The following is a 20,326-nucleotide window of genomic DNA, read 5'->3' as shown; positions in this document are numbered from 1 at the left end:
AAATGGAGAAGAGAAGGCTCTGGGGAAACCTCATTGTGGTCTTCCAGTACTTGAAGGGAGCGTTTAAACAGGAGGGGGAACGCCTGTTTATGAGGGTGGATAGTGATAGAAGGGGGAATGGTTTTAAACTAAGATAGGGGAGGTTTAGGTTAGAGATTAGGAAGAAGTTTTTCACACAGAGGGTGGTGACACACTGGAACAGGCTGCCCAGGGAGGTTGTGGATGCCCCATCCCTGGTGGCACTCAAGGCCAGGCTGGATGTGGCTCTGGGCAGCCTGCTCTGGTGGATGGTGACCCTGCGTATGGCGGGGGGGTTGCAAATGGATGACCATTGTGGTCCTTTTCAACCCAGGCCATTCTATGATTCTGTGATTCTATGAATTAAATTTCTGTTTGAACCGTTAGAAAAGCTCAGTGGTTTAAAATCCAAAGTCAGCCTTGCTGCTCTGCAAAGATAACATTGTTCCCCATTCAATTTAAGAGCCATCCTAAGGAAAAAAGGAACAAAACAACAATTTTCCATCTTTCATTAGAAACTTTATTATGTCAACCTACAAATATGTGAAGTGAAATAAATGGTAGTGAAGGGCAAAATGATGAACATCAGTCATCTTTGGAAAATAGATATATTTTAACAACAAAACACTTCTTTTGTTGTTGTTGTTACAACTAAGAAAAAGAAGCCAGACATACTCAATAGGTATTCTTTAAAAATATATTACAGTTCAGTCTTCTCAAAGTGAAGTCTTGTGGGCTAAAAAACTGAAAATAGAAGAGTTAGGATCAGTGCTCTAGCACTACTTTAAATGTACCAAAAACGGAAAGATTTTCTATACAGTAATTAAGAAACATGCACACATTTGTTTTCAGTCATTTAAACTACTATATATACAATCTTTAATATAAAGCATTTTTGTCAAAATTAGCTCTGTATTCGTCAGTCTGGATTTTAGAGCTTCAGTGTAAGAATTACAATTTGGAAATACCTAATTAAAATATCCAGTTATGTTCACAGTACTTTGATAATTCGATGTATTTTGAGTAGTGCATCCCCACTTCTAATTTTTTACTTAATTTCAGTATGAACTTGATTTTGCAGATTGTCTCAGCAGAAAGTACAACAATATCTTTGTTCCTCTGTAATCTGCATATGCATTTCCAATTAAAACTAATGAGAATTCTCTGGGTAGAGAAAGATGAGGACAACATTTGTGTGTAACAGTGTGTTGAGACTAAAAGTTTTTGATGAAGTAAAAAGCCATTGAGGTTCACTGTGTTTCTAAGTGACTAGAATTAACACACCTATACTACTTAAAACCTAATGTTTATACTTCTACACGCTTTAAAATCAGCTGTTAACCTTGTGCGGAACTTTGCGCATTATTCAACCAGTAAATCAGTTTGTAGAGATGAGCTACCTCCATTTTCAGTGCTGTAGTTCTCACTCTTACAATGTGAACATGTAGAGATAACGCATCTCTTTCCAATCTTACCTGTGGTTGAAGCCAATTCTCTGTGTAGTCAGTATTTGCAAAATTATTATATCAACTTCCTCATTGAGTTCCCACCAGAATACAGTATAGGTGTTGAAATGCATTTAGGTTTTTTAAAGAGTGCAGCTGAGTCTGAAAAAGGGACCATGATAATCAGAAGGACTGAGTTGTGAATCCCCATTACATTGACAGCAGCATGCACTCTGGAGCAAGCCTCCCTAACACTAATAAAGGAGACAGGACTGTTAACATAAGTTGCATGCGTTTCCTTGTGTTTTTTTTGTTTTTGTTTTCCTTTCAAATGAATGCTATATAGATAGCAACTTAGTAGAAATGTATTACCCTTGCTGGTAATTCACTTTTCTGCATCTGCCAAGTGTCATCTGATGAATTAAATTAATGAGTCATTTACCTGATCTAAAGTCACTGCAAATACAGCTCCATCAGCTTAAGCTGATGCCACAGCAGGAGTTTTACCTGCATACAGAAAGGCTGATTTTGACTATGTGTATATTTAGAACATACACCAATGCCAGTATTAGCAGAAAATCATCTCTTCTCATGAATGTTTGGCTCAATATATCACTTGGGGATATGTGACATACTGGAAATTTTCAAACATCAAAAAACATGTATTGAGCTATCCACTGTTGCGCATGAAGAAAACTAACTGTTTATATGATGAGGATTTATTTATCTAGGGGTCTCCAAATTATTACACAGAGTAAGAAAATTAATTTTTGTGAGCTCACAGTCGCCAAATACAGAATTTTCTATTCATGGCTTCAAAATCATTCTATTTTAAAGTCTGTTTCCAACAGTACAAACACGTGTATGTACCAGTAGTGCCACACGTGCTGACATGCACACAAATCCAGTCAATATGGAGGGATTAAATGTTGACTGGCTTTTGAAACCTTTCATTTAATCTTTGTGCTGGCAAAGACTAGCAATGTGCAAGGAGTTGAAAACAGTGCTTACAGTCAGTAAGAAGCAGAACCATTAAGGGGCACTGCAAACAGGCATATACTTTCTCAGTCTGGAGAACACTTGCAACATCTTGAATGCAGAGTTTTCAATTATCAATACTTTGATGACTGACAACAAATACAAGGACTGGTGAGATAAAAGAATAAAAGAAATGTTTTTTCCACTTCAAGTCTGGGGGTCTTTTTAAAAAAATATTTCCAAAAGTTGTTTTTGCTCTTAATCTATCAACTCCTGTTCACATCACAGGTCTCACATGCCAAAATGTGGCCCCAGTGCAGAAAGAAGACTAGAAGGACTTTATGCTTCCCACTGTATGTCATATGATGCAACCACCTACATCCTTCCCCCAAGGGAAGCACCAATCCATGGAGAAAAATTCTTACAACAAACTGCAGAACTGCAGAAGCAAGGGAGGGTGGAGACTGCTGGGGTTATGTGACCAGCACATTAGCTGATGGTATCACTGCAAACTAGAAAATAATACTGGCTAGAAATAATACTGCTATGGCTGAGAATATGATTTTTAGGTTTCTAAAGCTATCTTTCCACTGAAAGAAAATGTCTAGTCTGTATCAACCATTTTATTTTCAAGCTGCCTAAAAATGTTAAGAGTTTTTGTTTCAGTGGATGGATACACTGGCAAATCTGATGAATTGTGTAGGTCACAGAGAAAGGAGTCTTCTGGAAGGTTGGCCTCCATCCACATAGTCAACAGAATAATCTAAACTTCAAAGAGAGAAGTCTGATTTTTCACTTTTTTTGCATTCTTATAATTATCCCCAATGAAAGCACCTTGATATTTTATTTTTCCAATGAAATCAATTCTTAATCTATTACATAATTGCTAACTGCCTCTTGGAGTATCAGCATGACATTATCCTTACTTTATCCTCTTTCTCTGCCCAGAGGACTCTTTAACCAGACAAAATAAAGGCCACTTGGCAAAAATGCGAGAAAAAAAAAAAAAAAAGAATGGACACACAGTAGAATACTTTTGGAATTACAAGCTAGATCACTAGGAACACATACATACAGCTTAAAAATAGAGACAGAAGTTAATGAAGAATGAGGGTACATGTGTCATGTTATTAGCGATGCAAAAGACCAGCTTAAGCATGTTTTTTCCGTACATCAGCTATAAAAAAAAGGTGCCTTTTAACAAGTATGCACAGAGATTGCTTAGTTATTTCTAAGAAAGAAAAAAAAAATCACAACATTTTACTGTTTTTACCCTACTATATTACAGTAATTATTACTACCTGTTTATAAAACGTAAACCTTTCCTTGCAAGTCAGGTTTACATAAATCATCACCTTTTTCCACTCCTTACACACTCAGTCCACACTGACAAAAATAAACTGATTTAATTTACATATTTTATGAAATAATTTCTGATATGTTATGGATTATTAATTGTGTTTGGCAGAAATAGTGGTCAGAACAGCGACATATGGAGATGAAGTGTAGCAAATATTTTTTGAGGACTGGTGCTGGGTCTGGAGTACCCAGTGATCTTGAGGCATTATATAATATTGATGTATGCAATGCTCTTATCATCTTGAAAGCTTCAAACAAGGTATTCCCACCAACATTAATGGACAAAAAAGTCCAATGATGGACTTCCCAAACAACTGCAGCGTTGTGCTTTCTTTTTCTGGTCTCGTTTCTTAATATCTATGTCTTGACTAAAGAGCAGAATGAAAGGTAGAATTTGGCAATATGGTTTTTGTTCCACATAACTAATAACCTGTATGAAGTGGCATCTGGTAAATTATGCTGTCCTAGGAGTATTTGAAACATAACAAATATGAAGTCCGCATTCAAAGTAGCTGAAGTGGGATCTGTTATCAAAACTGATCTACAAACTAAGATTTTCACGCCTGTGTATTACAGTATAAATGTGTTGCATACTTGTTTCTGTAAAATTAACTGCCACCAAAAGAAGAACAATCAGGGTCTCCCAAGTGTGGCATCTGTCCATGTGCCACTTCTATACGCGATACAAACCTCATGTTGAGATTCCTTTTTGATGTACGGCAATTTTCTGCTGGACAGATTAGGAACCAAATATGTTTGTAAACTAAGGAAGGAGCACAACTATACCACTTGTCCCACTGAGAGTCCCACTGTGCTACACTTCAGCATTTGGAGTCATTCACTGCTAACCTCCTTTGTAGAGGACGTGGGGCTGTCTCGAACTGGTAGCAAGTCATAGTGACACGGAATGTGGCTGTTTTTTGGAAGGTCGTAGGGATCCTGGCTGAAACGCCCACTGCTGCTGAATGCTCCTTGGACAACACTCACTGTTGGTTCTGTGATAAAAGAGAGCACACATGCACAGTGTGAGAAATGGCAAACAGAAGGCACTGCACTTCATTTTAGGTTGTGTTACTAAATGCTCTCTTCTCTCTGCTTCAGTGTAAAGATTCCTTGTCATGCTGTGTGCTGAACTGAAGGTACAAAAACAAAAGTTGGTATTAAAATTGTTTAGGTTTGCACTAAACATCTCCAAGCTTGCATCACAGCCCTACTATGAGTATATTTACGACTACATCTGATATTTGTGTACAGACAAACTAAAAAACAAAACCAAAATACAGGGATTATAATCCAGATGTTATAAAAAATCCTTATCAGTGCAGTGCAGATGTTGCTGGATTTCAGAGTAATTTCTAGCTGGGGACAGAAATGGTCAGTGGTGTCTTGTAGTTTGTGACATACACATTGTTCCAGTTGCAAGGTCATTATAATAACAACTGTTTCACAAAACTCCAAAATTTTCTTTAGCATCAGTAACACAGCAACTACCTGGAATCCATATTAGTAAAATACCACTTCTGTGGATGAATACACTTTATTTTTCTTACCAAGAGCATGAAACAGACCTTTTCCTCCCTCCCTTACGCTTAACCAAGCTGTATTCAGTATTTACCAGCCTAATCCAGGGCTGAATTATATTGCAGTTAAATGCTAAGCGTATGTTTTGCTGTTCTTTACAGAAAGGCGTTCAAACTAAGAAAAATCAGATGTAGCTCTAGGTCATAGAACAGAGCTGAAGATACTTCAAATGGTGGTCATGTGAATTACATCACTTACGAGTTTGTTGTTACAGCTTTGGAGCAGAAAACAGAATTGGATAGCCATATTTTTTTTTGTGTGTTTTCTCATATGTCTCCCTTAAGCTCACTGGAAGGAAAAGTGTCCTGTGCTCCCTATTTTAAACCTTCAGAATCTGAAAGCAGATTTTCTACTTACCAACTTCATAAACGTTCTTATTGGCTGAAGCAGAGCTGGCGATCTCAGCATACGGGGAGTCCCTGCGCGCTGGTGACTTCATTTCAACGTATCCACATTCTGAACTTTTTGGTACAAGAGCTGGTGGGTCTTTTATAGTAGCATATGGGTTTTCAGAGCTACTTAAGGAGCAATTGCTTAAATTGTATTCTGAATTCTTAACTAGATCTGAAAGAAGAAAAACATACTATACTCACAAACGCTCTACATGGGATAGATTTTGCTGTTAAGCAGAGCAAAATGCATTTTCACTGTTACACAGATCTGCCACTGTACAGATGTTCTTCAATTCTGAGTTTTAAAAAGTTACTTATAAACAAGTATTTAAATTGAAACCAGACAGAACACTCTAAAATCTTTATAAAGCAATTAGAGAAAATATCTCTACGGTTCCACTCTTTCATGGACTTAATCTTGCTATCAGCAAAATGTCTGAGCAACTTCAATATAAAGCTAAGCCTGTCAGATGATATGTGCTCTTTAACTTGTGCCTCATTTACGTGAAGTTAAATTTGGCTTCCCTGAGTCCTGCAAAACAACAGAATATGTGTAACATCTGTATATCACAACAATGTTTAATAAAGCACTCCTTGAGCTTATTTGTCCTGTAAGATGCTCTTTTCTGCATGTTTATTTGGTTACACTTTTTTCCTTGTTTGGATATCTAGTCACTCTTGTCACATCTTAACCATGTAACAAGAAGTGATGCAAACTAATATATTCCCACTTAAAATCTGAAGAGAAAACTGGATAACTTGAAAGATGAAAATAATAATTATAGTTCTGCATTTACTAAGCTTTTAATTCCCCTCTGTGCTGTGCTTTGATAAGCTTTCCAAATGCCTGCAGTAAGCATGAAGACTATGGTACTGCAGACTTGTAGCCAAAGACAATTTAGAAGAGTTAACTGAATATCAATGACATTTCATCTAAAAGCATCAGAAAAAAACCTCACCTTTCAGAGATTTTCCCAAATACCCCCTGTCAAGTCCAAAAGCACCTGGGGAAAATGATATAAAAAACATAACAGATTTAACGTAAAATAAAAGTGATTATATAACAGCTTCTACAGCTTTAAAATTAGCTTGGAGATTAATTTCTATTTTAACAGAAATATTCTCTTACAAGCACTGTGAAAGTGCCCAGTCATAGGGTTACAAAAGCTTTGTTACAAAGCATGCTTGCATGCTTTCAGTAGTTCCCTGAATAAGGAAGGTCATAAGAGATGTTTAAATTATTTACTCTGACATCACGTATGACACAGACCATGACATTTTGTGCAGCTACTCCTCAGTGAACCTAATAATTACTTTTTGATTAAAGCTTATCTTTTGTCTTGGTATACCATATCTACTGCAGTTAACACTTAATCTTGACCTGAAACCCTCAGAGCATAGAAGTTCTTAGTATTGTGCATCCAGCTGTTAGTATTGTGATTCCAAGGTCCACTGCATTGTCCAAGGTCACCTTGCTACAGTTCCTTGACCTGTGGGAATGGCCTGAACTTGTAGTGTCTAGGTCTGGACCTGACAACCAGTTGTTAATCCATTCAGAGACTTCTGAATGAAGTTCACACGTACCAAATCACTTACAGAGTATCTCTATAAGCAAAACTAATAATTTTGAAGAATGGAATTACACTGTTTGAGAAATCTTTAAACCACAAATTGTATTTCTATCCCATATTTTACTAACTAGTTCTCATTTTAGCTGTTTTTGCTAAGACTAATGTTCTACATCAAAGGAAATTTCTGCTTTCTATCTCATACCAACATTTTCTCTTCTTTTTTTTTTTTTTCTTACCAAGTTCATTGAGGTAGCCACCGTGTTTCCAGTCAGCAGGCAGTGTACCAGTATAGTCCATGACGGTGCCTCGCTTTCCAGGTTCCACATTTTTAAGGTTCACAAAGAGCTGATTGTTTTTCGCCTATTTCAAAGAAAGATAGATGATGGAACCTGAAACTAACATGAGGGATGCTGAATCCCACCAGGTGATAATCAAAGAAAGCAAAATAAATCCAATGAGAGACAGAAGAAATACAGTAACATAATTGAGAGACTAACCTACAAAGAAGCATTTAGATTTTTCTGCTTTACCTTTGCCAGGGTCAGCCTGTCCATGTTGTTGACATGAGGTGGTGTAGTGCACTGTGTTAGAGTATGATAACTGGGGTTAGAGAAATAGTGACTGTTAGCATTTCCACCATTGCTATGAGGGATGGTTTCTGAAAAGGAAAAGAAAGAAAAATGAACAACTTAAAATAACGCATCATAACTTTCTTCTTTTTCATTGGCATGCCTGCCAATTTCCTTTACAGTTGTTTGCAAAAGACAGCACTGCCTGCATTTTCATTTGCCTATTTAATGCCAACTTACATGGATTTTGATAGCTTGAAAACAACTGCTCTGTTTCAGAAGCATTGCTCCTTCCCTTCATCTGTCTCGAACTTGAGTATTCTGTTCTCTGCCTCTCTAGAGAACCACAGCTAGCTACAGCAGTCTTTCCATATTTCTAGCTGTTGGCATCAAATTTAATGTATTAGCAGAAACCATGTTTTGCCACACCTTCCAAGGCAGTTAAAATCTATGCACAGAGAAGCAGTAAAAACTAGACAGAGGCAAAAGCCTATTTCAAATTTCACTTACCTGAAATGGTGTAATCTGCATTGATGACCCTCATCGCAGGAGTATAAGTCACAGCAGGCATGTTTGTTTCTTTCCCTTTTTGCTTCTGTCTGTAAATGATGAACAGCACTAGCAGGAACAGCACAATCAGGACAAGAATGATGATGCCTGCGATAGCCCCAATCTGGTAAGAGTCAGCAGGGATGGCAGTACTGGTACGGCTTAAACTGTTCAGGTTTCCCACTATAATTACGCCAGCTGAAATACAAAAAGAAATGAAAATATATTGCATAAATTCGGAGGGTTACGTGTCAGGAGCAGAAGATGGTATTTCACTTCTGTATCTGATAATTTTAACTGCATTTTGTAATGCCAAAGAACCACATCCAAAAACAATGCAGAAGCAACCTTAGCCTTCAGGAAAAGCATTAATCTTCTTTTTGGAGAGGATCCAGAGGAGGACCACAGAGATGATCCAAGGGTGGGAATACCTATCCTTTGAAGACAGGGCGAATGAACTGGGCTTTTTCAGCCTAGAGAAGTTTGTGGGGAGATTTTATTTTAGCCTTCAAATACTTAAAGGGAGTTTATAAACATGAGGGAAGTCAGCTTTTTACATGGGTTGATACTGATAGGACAAGGGGGAATGGTTTTAAACTAAAGGAAGGGAGGATTAGATCAGATATCAGGGAGAAGTTTATTACTGAGAGAGTGGTGTGGTGCTGGAACAGGCTGTCCAGACAGGCTGGGGATGCCCCATCCCTGGAAATGTTTAAGGCCAGGTTGGATGGGGCCCAGGTCAGCCTTGTCTAGTAGATGATACAGCAGCTGTCAATCCTGCCTATGACAGAGGAGCTGGAACTCAAGGATCCTTGAGATCCCATCCAACCCAAGTCATTGCTATAACTGATTCATACAGAGAGCTGAAAAAGTGAGAGCATCTAGTAGGCAAAGGTACAGAGTAAATATATGTTCTATCAGCAGCTTTGGACAGTGCAGCACTGTAAAACATTTCATGCAATCTGCACCTGAGTGCTTTGATCCAATAAACTAGCACTGAGGCACCTAATACAAATCTATTGAATACACATATCATTCAATAGCAGGCTATATATTAAACACATATAAATAATTTAATGGCTGATACATAAATGACATGTAATAAGTTGACTATGTTTTACAACAAACACTTATAGTAATTTGACTTCATCTAGGCTCTACCTTGATCACACCGGGCCCCTTTCCAGCCTGGGCTACAATAACACGTTCCTGTGATGTGGTCGCAGGTTGAGTTGTTCAGACAGTCACATATCTGCCGACATCCATACCCGTAGGTACCTTGAGGGCATTCTGTACAAAAGGAGACAACACAAGTGAAAAGAAGAAGCAGATGTAGTTAGTGCTTCTGAAATGTTTCAGTATCACAGACCTACAGCACCATACCTGCTACCGATTGCTTCTGTCTGACCATGTATGTTTGTGTACGTGGCCAGCAGATGGCAATGTCTTATTATTTAGTATATGTGGTACACATACACTAAAACGATTTTCTTAAGAGGACCTGTCTGCATATCTGAGGGCATGTGTACATATGCACACATTTAGCGGGAGAAGGAAACTGCATTTAAATTATCTTACACTGGTAATGATTACTTCTGCCCATCTCTGTTATAGGGCAGACTGTTGTATTAGTGTAGTACTGATGGTTTGAGGAAGGTGGTATTCTTCCTCCTGAGAAGCAGGAGTCTCTCAGGAATCTTTTAAATGCATTAATTCATTTGTCTTTTTAAGACAATCTAACTCATCTTTTACGTATTACTGGTTTATAATAATTCATGGGGATAACATGCCAGATAACCATCTTGCAGTCTTGATAAAGGCAGATAAAAGTGTAATTTCATGTTCAACATACCTCTTCTTTCACTTGGTTACATTCCAAAAAACAAGAGTAGAACTTCACCTATCAAAAAGCCCTGTGCACAGTGCTGATGCCAAGCACAAGTTTAAACCTTCGAAACAGTAATTAAGTGTATGTAGGACCTTGTGTTGAATGTGTTGCTTTTCACTGCAGTAATGCATGTAATATGGGAGCACCACTCACCCTGTATCATTTGCTAGAGTTAGACTGATAGAGTTCTGTGCTTATGAGCTCAATAATTCTTTCAATGTTGCATGACATTATACCACCACTAATGTCAGCGGTGTTACTCTTAATTTTCTCAGGTAAAGAATCACACATGTAAGAAAATAAACCACCATTTATTATGCTTTTATAATCCATTTGAGTGTAAAAACACAGTGCAGAGATTAATTGTATCCACTAGGATTGATGCGGTACTACTTATCTTTTGTTTTCTATCTAATAATTTTCATTGTGCTTCACGCTAATAACTGTTAATCACATTCATGTGTTATTTTTACATTCAGAACCGTGGGGTTTTTTAAGCATTATGTCCAATGCACTGAAAATGTAGTACAAATACCTCTCAAATACTGCTACAAATTGAAGGAAACAAGCACCACTATCATATTCAGTCTTCATAGTTACCAGTTCTGTGGGTATTTATCTATTTGGAAAAAGCCTTGGTCTGACTCCTGAAGCTCCTGCCCAGTTAAAATGCCCACTGAAGCCAAACGACTGCATCACAACACCAGCAAAACAACAGAAGTTCAGCTGCAGGGTTTGGTATTTTTTATCAAGACAACCAGGGCTCCTACTCACTCTGCTCACAGTGCTTCCCCATGAATCCTGTGCGGCAGGTACACTGCCCACTGATGTGGTCGCAGTCAGCTCCATTCTTACACTGGCATGTCAGTGCACAGTCCTTCCCATAAAATCCAAGGGGACATCCTGCAATACAAGGAGAGGAGAGAAAAAAGGAGTGATAGGCGCTCCAGAAATAAAATTTAAATATTCTGATTAATTATATTATTGAAAAGTCATTTCAATGTGACACTCTGTCAGCACAACAGATGATGACCTACCCTGTTATAAGGGATTTGGAATACTAGTTGGGCAGCAAGTACATTAAAATGAGATTGTTTATTGTAAAAATAGCAGACAATCAGAAAAGGTAGCATGAAGGACTTCATGCTTTAAGGAGAAAGAGGGCACTCTGTCAGGGAGTCTGTTTAGCGATGGATGAACCTTTGGACGTGTTATCCAATGTTCACAGCTGATGCTGAAGCATACAAGAATAAAAATAATAACATATTGTAACACAGCTCCTCACAAAGATATCATTTCAATGTGACAAAGACATATCACTGTAAAGAGATCATAATTCACCAGCAGGAAGCAAAATAACCACGATAGCTGACAACAGAACCAAGACTGAATGTCTTCCAGAGCTGCATCCCCATGGCGCTGTAATGTATGTGTTACTTCCTGCCACTGTGAAATTATTCTGCAGAAAAAGGTAAGTTCTGATTTAATGAAAAACATGCATTTAGACACTAAATGGAAAACAGTCCCTAGCTTAAAAATGATGGTTTTGCCTAGATTGCAGAAAGTTGGGGTACCTGTATTGAAGATAAATCCAACTGAAGCCATACATATAACTATTAATGATAAAGAAACTGAGTTTAGTGATATCTAATGTTTCGCTCTCAAATACCAGACAGATAGTCTGTGCCACTCACCTGGGCTCAGTGACTGCACTGCTTCTAACTGGAATCAGCAGACACCTATCACAGCCACAGATAAGCCAGAAGCTAATCTCATGGCTTCTGCCAGCAATTGTGCTATGTTAGTATGTTAACTGCCGTGTCTCAATAGTCAAAATATTTATTAGGGAGGTTATGGAGAGGGAAACGATTAACACAGCACCATCACCCTGCATGATGAGGAACACCTGTATAGCTAACACTAACCATGCTATGGTCTGCAGCCATAACCATGTATATGCAGTGGTAGCACCTGAATGTCAGCCATTCATTCTGCATGTGCACATGACAGACAATTCCACTGGGATATCTGCCTGTGGCCAAATACTGTTTCCTCTGAAGAAGGCTCTAAAGGGAGCCCAAATGCAATGGCACTCTGCCAGTGCTTTTACAGGGGCTTCCCCTGCAACTGCAGAGATTATGTCTTGCATTTCTGGATGAAAAAGGTTCAGCAGGTAGAGAAAATGAGGAACAAAGTATGAAAGTACCGAAGGAAAATTCTGCCACTGATTTGTAGCCCTGTAAGACTGTGAACAGACAATTAGGATCACTTACGTTGTGTACAGTAAAGGCCAGTCCATCCTGGGGTACATTTGCACTCTCCATCGTAGGCACTGCAGTAAGCTCCATTATGGCAGTTGCAAGTGTGGATGCAGTTTGGTCCCCAGTGAGAAGGTGGGCATGCTGAAAAAACACAGAGCAAGTAATCAGTCTCAAGTGACAATAATCTTTGGTACTCATGGCTGGAGAGCTGCTTATATATTTCCATCAACCAATACAGGTTTACTGGTTGTTTTGAAAATGTTATGATGAATGAATTTTATATCAGATGCTGCCATTAAAACAGTGAAGTGTCTAAAAAATGCTAAGGACTATTGAGATGGCAGAGAAGAAAATGGAGAATGTTTAGTTATTTAACAACGTAGCTCAATGAAGAATAAGAAAATTAGGGCCCAGCCATTCTTTTCAAGTAGGTAACTAAGTCTTCACTGATTTTACCATAACAAGACTATATCCGGATAGAGACAAATAGAACTACACTAGAAATGCCTATGTGTTATGCTGGAAGAGACCTCTGGCACCACCTAGTCCAATATCATACTCTAACAACTTTCAGCAATAAGAATTTCACAGCCTCGTCCAGGGTGAGAACTTTGGAGACTCTCTGGGCAGTTGCTGTGTTTAACCACTCAAACCAAGGAATTTTCTTCACAAATCCAGTTAGAGTTGCCCTTGCTACAACCTGCGAGCATTGCCACTTTTCACAGTGCCTTTCTGAGACAATTCTGGTATATTTTTTCTACAGCTCCTCTTTGGGCAGTGGAAGGCAGCAAGTGGATTCTCCAGTTGCATGCAAATGGAATGTAGAAAACTTCAGGATCTCTTCCTAATACACCATGGAGCCCTAATTTCTGGCTTACACAGTATCTGTTTACCAACAAATAGAGAACTTACACAGATAAACCATTAATTAATTTACACAGATAAACCTTTAATTAAAAATAAAGAAAAAAAATGCTGATCCTTACGCTGAGAGCAGTCACTACCAATCCACCCAGGATAACACTGACAGGATCTGTCGATAGGATTGCATGTTCCATTATTGGTGCAGGTGCATATTCCAATGCAGTTCTTGCCAAATCTGCCACTAGGACATACTAAGAACAAATTTCAGTATTAGAATTCCTTAATAATCAACATAATATATTTTTTATTAGTTCAAGAATAATCAATTTATACTTGGATTAAGAAAAGTTATTCTTAGTATAACAGAACAGTGACACATAATGAATTCTGATAAGCCCATTACATGTACTTGTTATTCAAGTACTGTATATAAGAATATGGTAGTGTTCTGGAGAAAGGTATTTTTTTGTACTTAAGGATCAAATTTTAAAGAGCTTAGAAACTTCTTAAGATTCTACATTTATAAACAGAATTAGAATTATTACAGTGCTTGGTCTCTGCATCCCACAGAGTCTTTACTATAGCTTGTACCTTCATTACACAGGGCTCCAGTAAATCCAGGTAAACAGTCACATAATCCAGTAATATGGTGGCAGGGGCCACTGCTGTGTACACATTGTGGACATGTCTGGCTGCACCGGTGTCCATAAAACCCAGGGGAACAAACTGGAATCAGAAAGGACAAACTATCATTGATTCCTGCGTTTTCTACAGGAGTTCTTCAGTGCATTTGTTCCTAACTACCAATTAGCTCTGCTTCCTAAATATGCAAGGGTTGCAACAGTGGTTGTTAGTATTCACACAGCTCAGCGCTGTGCCCTCATGTAAGATTTTCTCATCTTTCTCAGGAGCTTACTGTGCTCTACTCAGTGACTACGTATTTGACATTCTGTAACTTGTCAGGCCACATTTCACTTGTGTTATGTTTGCAATGCATGTATATTTCATATATTATACATATCTGGCCATATGTGATATGTTCTCTACATACATGAACGTGAATATCCTTTAATGTGTATTCTAAGAACAGTACCTTAAAAACATATTTCAACAGATGAGTACAATCAAATTAAACCCTGACTTCCACATTTCCTAACTTGAAAGACAAATTGCCATCACTTCACTGAGAACAATGTACAAATGTTTTCTGGTCATCGTTTCACTTAGTCATTCATTGTACTCATTACAGGGTACATACAAACTCCACATCAGCTAATTCTAATAGAGCTTGATATTAGAAATACAGAGTTCTATTAATTCTCTAGCCAAAAGCAGTCTAAAAAATACTTTTAAAAAAGAAAAATAAAACAACTTTTACATGAAATTGTTTCCTCTGTTTCCCTCCTTTTCACCTTTTTTTTTTTTTTTTTTTTCCCTGGTAAATTATATTATTATGTGATGCAACAAGAGAAATAATTGTCTCACAGCAGCAATCAGCACTGACAAAAACTCACTCAGAATCTTTTCAGTATTTCAGATTCATTGAAGTCTTTCAGTTGCACACTTGGTACAACTTATGTGGCCAGATCTCTCCAGAGAGGCTAACTTTTCCAAATGAACCAGAGCCAAAAGGTCTTCCTGTTTACTGAAAAGGCACTTTCTGATTGGAGTCCAAATTATTCATATGACCTTTGTCTTCCCAGCCTCCAGACCATGCATCAGAGAAGGGCTCTGGAAGCCCCTGGCATGGAAGCTGTTTGTCCTGGTTTTAGGCGTAGTTCCAAAACACAAGGAATACTTTTACAAGTAATCTTATATTTACCTTTGGGTTATCCGATTAACTGTAAGGTCTCTACAGATTAGATAGTGAGAATAATTACTGAGCTTACTTAGAAATGCTTAAGGAATACTAATGCTCTACTGATGTGGGATTTGGTAGTAAAAGAGGCAAACACATTCTTCAGCATGAAATCTTTCCATTTGTGGACTGTTCATCTTCTGGTTTTCCTAACTTTTGGTAATAGAATCGTAGAGTTACCCAGGTTGGAAAAGACCTCAAAGATCACCAAGTCCAACCACAGCGTAACCATAGTACCCTAATTCTTAACAACCTTCTGCTAAATCATATCTCTGTGAACACAATCCCCCACTACCACAAATGATGCAGTCGAGTTTCCCACATCTGAGGAAATGGCAGGGGTCAGCACACCCAGAGTGCAGGGGATGAGCCTCGCCCTGGGAAAACCACCTGCCTGGTCATGGTGTCTCACCTGCCAGGTAAGTATAATACTAACTTATTACATAATATAACTTATTTAAAAGTACTTATTATTGCTTACATATTTATACTTAATACATCTTATTACGTAAAATAACTTACGTAATATATAATACTAACTTCATGACACCTTCTGTCTTTTCCAGCTCTTTTGGAGAGGACCTCGTAGCATCACTGCTTGGCCTTATTTCCCCCACTTCTTGACCATGTGAAAGTAGGGCTATCTCCATTTACAGAGGATTTGCATTTCTCTGCTCTGAGCACCTCTGACACAGAACTACAACTATGTAAACTGAAGAAAAGCTAAGCTGCTAGAAAACTGTCACAGATTTTCTTGTTTGTAGATACTTGTATGTCATATTTTTGCCTCCCTGTTTCTGGTATGTATTGCCTCATTATATCTGCATCTCTTCTCTTGGAGCATTTAAATTCTATAGGAGCATATTTTTTCAAATGCAAATATGCATTCCTATGATGCTATGATCTTTACTTATGCTTGATGCTATTGGCTATTTACCACTGCTTCAAATGGAAGCTTAAAAAAAGCAGTAGTTAAGCTAATGATTCCTACCAGATTAAGTGGGAAGATAAAGTTTTGTGCTTTTGAAATTCATAGATGTTTTATTTACCTGCCAAAATATGCATTATAAAATTAATAACTGAAAATCACATTTGAAATTGCTGACCTTAGAACTGAGGCTCCTACCTTGTTTGTTTCTCAAAAAGTCATGCACATAACAAAATGTGAATAAAAGTAAATTTATCGCAGAATCACATAATTCTAAGTGTTGGTAGGGACCTCTGGAGATCATCAGGTCCAGTCCCCTAATAGAGCAGGCTCCCTGCAGCAGGCTACACAGGAAAGCATCCAGGCAGGTCTTGAATTTCTTCAGAGAAGGAGAAATACCTCCCTGGGCAGCCTGTTCCAGTGCTCTGTCACCCTCACAGGAAAGAAGTTCTTCCATGTTTGTATGAAACCTCTTATGTTCCAGTAAGTACCTATTTCCCCTTGTTCTATTTTCTCACTTCACTGAAAAGAGCTTGGCCCCATCCACTTGACAACTGCCCATCATATATATATATAAATCGATATATTCCCTTTCAGCGCTCTCCAGGCTGAACAGCCACAGGGCTCTCAGCCTTTCCTCATATGGGAGATGCATCAAGCCCATACCCATCTTTGTGGCCCTCCACTGAATTCTCTCTAGAATTTTCCTGTCTGTCTTGAACTGAGGAGCCCAGAACTGGACACAGCACTCCAGATTTGGCCTCACCAGGGCAGAGCATCATCATCTCCCCACCAGGAGAAGGATCATCTCCCTTGACCTGCTGGCCATGCTCTTTTTAATGTAGCCCAGGATACCATCAACCTTCTTGGCTACAAAGGCACATTGCTGGCTCATGACCAACTTGTAATACATCAAGGTCCTCTTGAACAGAACACTTTTTCAGCAGGTCAGACCTGAGTCAATACAGATGTGTGAGGTTATTCATCCACATGTGCAGGACCCCACACTTGCTCTTGATGAACCTCCTCAGGCTCCTGTCTGCCTAACTGTCCAGATTTTGTTAAATGGCAGCACAGTCTTCTGGTATGTCAGTTATACCAAAAAACAAAGAGTGCTACTAATTGGAATGATTTGTTTATTTCAGATAACCCTTCTGTTCATTCATACACTTTTCCAACTGAAAGATCCCATTGAGGACTGTTGTATTTCCTAGTGCAATTAACAAAGCTAATGAGGTATTATATCTTACTTATTCCACGTGAGAGAGAAAGAAACAGAAGTTGCAATGCAGTTTTAGTTATAGAAAGTTTTACTTTGTCCTTACTTCTCTGACAGGTGGTGCCTCGGTATCCTGGTGCACACTCGCAGATTCCATCATCTGGAGAGCATGACGCCCCGTTTTTGCAGTAACAAGACAGTGAGCAATTTGGTCCCCACTGTCCCTCAGCACAAACGCTGTCACAGTGTATACCTGCAACCATAAGCAAGATTGTCAGCACGTAAATATAAAGAGCTTTTCTGCACAGTTATGTTAAACTTTTGGATCTCCGATGACTCATTTTCCAAAATACTGATAACAAAAACCGTTTATGAAAATATCACCAACATCAGGAGAATAGAACAAAAACAAGGAAAACCTGCATCTCTGTGCCTGCATTCCCAGGCCCCTGAGTAGTGAGTTTCTTTTATATTCTAGTAGTAGTGCATTCTAGATGTACTTAGAAGCTGATCCTGAGCTCTGTAACAAGTACTTCCGTAGCCAATTCACATGGAACATAAGAGCTCCATGGGATGCTACCTTCAGGCTTCCTTCCCACTAGCACTTTAAGATCTATTACAAAGACAAATGCAAATCCCTTGGTATTATAAAGAGCTCCATCATTTTCTGGGATAAGAATTCTTTTTTTTCCCCTCACTTTCACCAATTGTATCAATAAAGAGAAATGAAAGTAGAAAGTAATTTAAATGCAACAAAATAATGGCTTTTGCTTCCTCCATAATGGCTGCTCTAAAACAGCAAATTCTTATTTTCAAATTTAATGTTAGGGAAATACACAACAAAAGGCACTGCAGCAGCTTTTCCCCCTGAATGTAAAAATTCTTAGGGTCTGAGATAATTTGGTGTAATAATGCAGCGCAGAACACAGAATGATTTCTAATTAGTAGTGAGCTGATTACCGCTAAGCCTCATACCAAATGGAAAAGAGTTTCAAAACACAACACATGAGCATTCCAAAATGCTTAGCTGCAGCTTTGTTAAGGATGCTGGTCAGTCAGTTTTGTCTAACCATTTCTGGCATAAAATTGATCAGAAGTGGTGAACCCCCATACATAAGCTGTAACGCAAACATCTCATTATAATCACACTTCATCACATGTTTGGTGTTTTTTTTTTCTGTTGCAGCACAGAAACATTAAGTATAACTTTCCTAGTTCCTTTTAATGCTATTGGCCTTCAGAAAGCAAGCTGCACGCTACATGCCAGCAGGCACCACCGCCGTGGGACTCAGACTGTATTGTGTCTACAGTACTTTGCATTAACAATTAAGTATTATTGTAGCCCCTCTACTGAACAAACCCTTTGCTAAGGAAAAAGTGGACGGCATCCAACCACAAGTATGTCTTGCTTTGTAAGTATTTCCAGAAAAATATGTCACAGGTTTGTGGGCTGCCAGAGTTCTAATAAAGCAAAGCAGTTTCACATGTGACAAGAAAAAATCTGAAGAGCAAACTGCAGTGTTCATAGCAACACTGAAAAATAATTACAGTGTTTGTTTATGTACAGATCAGACACAGAGGTAATTCCCCAACCCCCATGGCATGGGCTGGGTAACACTGCCTACATCCAAAGACCAACTCTCTAATTGAAGGAAAGGTGAAACTGCAGGTGCTTAAATTGTTTCTTTGCAAGACAATCAATAGTCTGGATAATCAAATCTGTGGTTCAACAGATTGCACCAACTACCAACTACCAACTAGCAGGAGAGAAAACACCTGATTTTTAGAAACTAATCACCATGAGACAGCACACCAGCACCTGAGAGCCCAATGATCATTTGGTGAGTACCCGCCTGACAAATGAAAGGAACCCCCCGAAATGAAAGCCTTCTTCCACCACGACTAACTATTTCGTTTTTGCTTGCACAAGCAATGCCATTCTGCTGGTTTTATCTACTACATTTGAGAGGCAGAGAGCATAAGCTGACTTCTCAGCATCTGGGTCAACTTTTTCATAAAGTCTCTACTTGTGCGTGAACAGATATAAAAGAGGGGCTTGATTCTGAGGGATGCTGATGCACACAAGCAGGATGAGATCACTGCATTTTTTAGAAACAAGCCCACTTATTTCAGGCGCTTCGGACTTCTCTGCTTGAGGCTCCGAAATCTGAAAAGTTGGGTTTGTGTCTGTGAAAGCACAAGCAGACACATGCAGGGGCTTTCAGCACTGAGCTTGACATTCTGTTCACTTGAGTGTTATCTGTCATATCATACAGAGCTCTGCTCAGCAAACCCCGATACAGAAAAGACATTTTTCACAGAGTCTTAATGGGTTTCAGTGGTGTTCAGTATACAATGCTCACTGTTAACAAGTCAGTGGTTGCCAAGAGTTACCACAGTGCATTATGTGCGGTTATGTAGACCAGTGACATACAATAACACCACGCTCAATTATATCGTCTTGATCGGTGCACAGAGGATGCTTTATGACAGCATGGTGTCAAAGGGTGATACTGGACATACTGGGACAGAAAAGAGGAGGGACACATACAACACAGATCCACCAGATGTACAAGAGCAAAGCAGCACAATTAAAAATAAAAAAGAAACAAGTTCCTCCAGTGCACATCAGGGAAAACGATCTATTTGGGAAATGAAAATTTACTCATTGTTCCTTCTTTTCAGCACATACAAGAAGGTGGTCGGAATGATATCCCCCCTACTCAGCAAAAGGAGATCACTGAATAATAGTTATGACAATTTAATGTACTGAAAGTGCTGATTATGACATCTGTTTCACTATAAAAGCAATTTTATTGTATTTGCTGCTGATCAGAAACAAAATC

At 38.6% G+C, this 20,326-nt stretch overlaps 1 protein-coding gene and 1 non-coding gene across 3 annotated transcripts in view; both read right to left on the bottom strand.

The window, feature by feature from the left end:
• Positions 1-515: 515 nt before the first annotated feature.
• Positions 516-20,326, bottom strand: part of MEGF10 (multiple EGF like domains 10) — a 90,365-nt gene continuing 70,554 nt past the window's right edge. For both annotated transcript variants that reach the window (XM_015849712.2, XM_015849711.2), the window contains exons 14-25: positions 17,587-17,733; positions 14,067-14,201; positions 13,598-13,726; positions 12,624-12,752; positions 11,125-11,253; positions 9,624-9,752; positions 8,424-8,660; positions 7,875-8,002; positions 7,581-7,704; positions 6,733-6,777; positions 5,739-5,945; positions 516-4,795 (exon numbers count right to left, since the gene is read on the bottom strand). In XM_015849712.2, the coding sequence (XP_015705198.1) occupies positions 4,635-4,795; positions 5,739-5,945; positions 6,733-6,777; positions 7,581-7,704; positions 7,875-8,002; positions 8,424-8,660; positions 9,624-9,752; positions 11,125-11,253; positions 12,624-12,752; positions 13,598-13,726; positions 14,067-14,201; positions 17,587-17,733 (1,700 nt within the window). In that variant the 3' untranslated portion in view covers positions 516-4,634. The remainder of the gene's footprint in view (positions 4,796-5,738; positions 5,946-6,732; positions 6,778-7,580; positions 7,705-7,874; positions 8,003-8,423; positions 8,661-9,623; positions 9,753-11,124; positions 11,254-12,623; positions 12,753-13,597; positions 13,727-14,066; positions 14,202-17,586; positions 17,734-20,326) is intronic.
• On the bottom strand, positions 15,597-15,760 carry LOC116652578. Its single transcript, XR_004305738.1, has one exon. It is a non-coding gene; the product is annotated as a U1 spliceosomal RNA (small nuclear RNA).

Source organism: Coturnix japonica, chromosome Z (genome assembly GCF_001577835.2).
Source record: "Coturnix japonica isolate 7356 chromosome Z, Coturnix japonica 2.1, whole genome shotgun sequence".
NCBI classification, from domain to species: Eukaryota; Metazoa; Chordata; class Aves; order Galliformes; family Phasianidae; genus Coturnix; species Coturnix japonica.
This window is presented reverse-complemented; position numbering and strand designations above follow the sequence as displayed.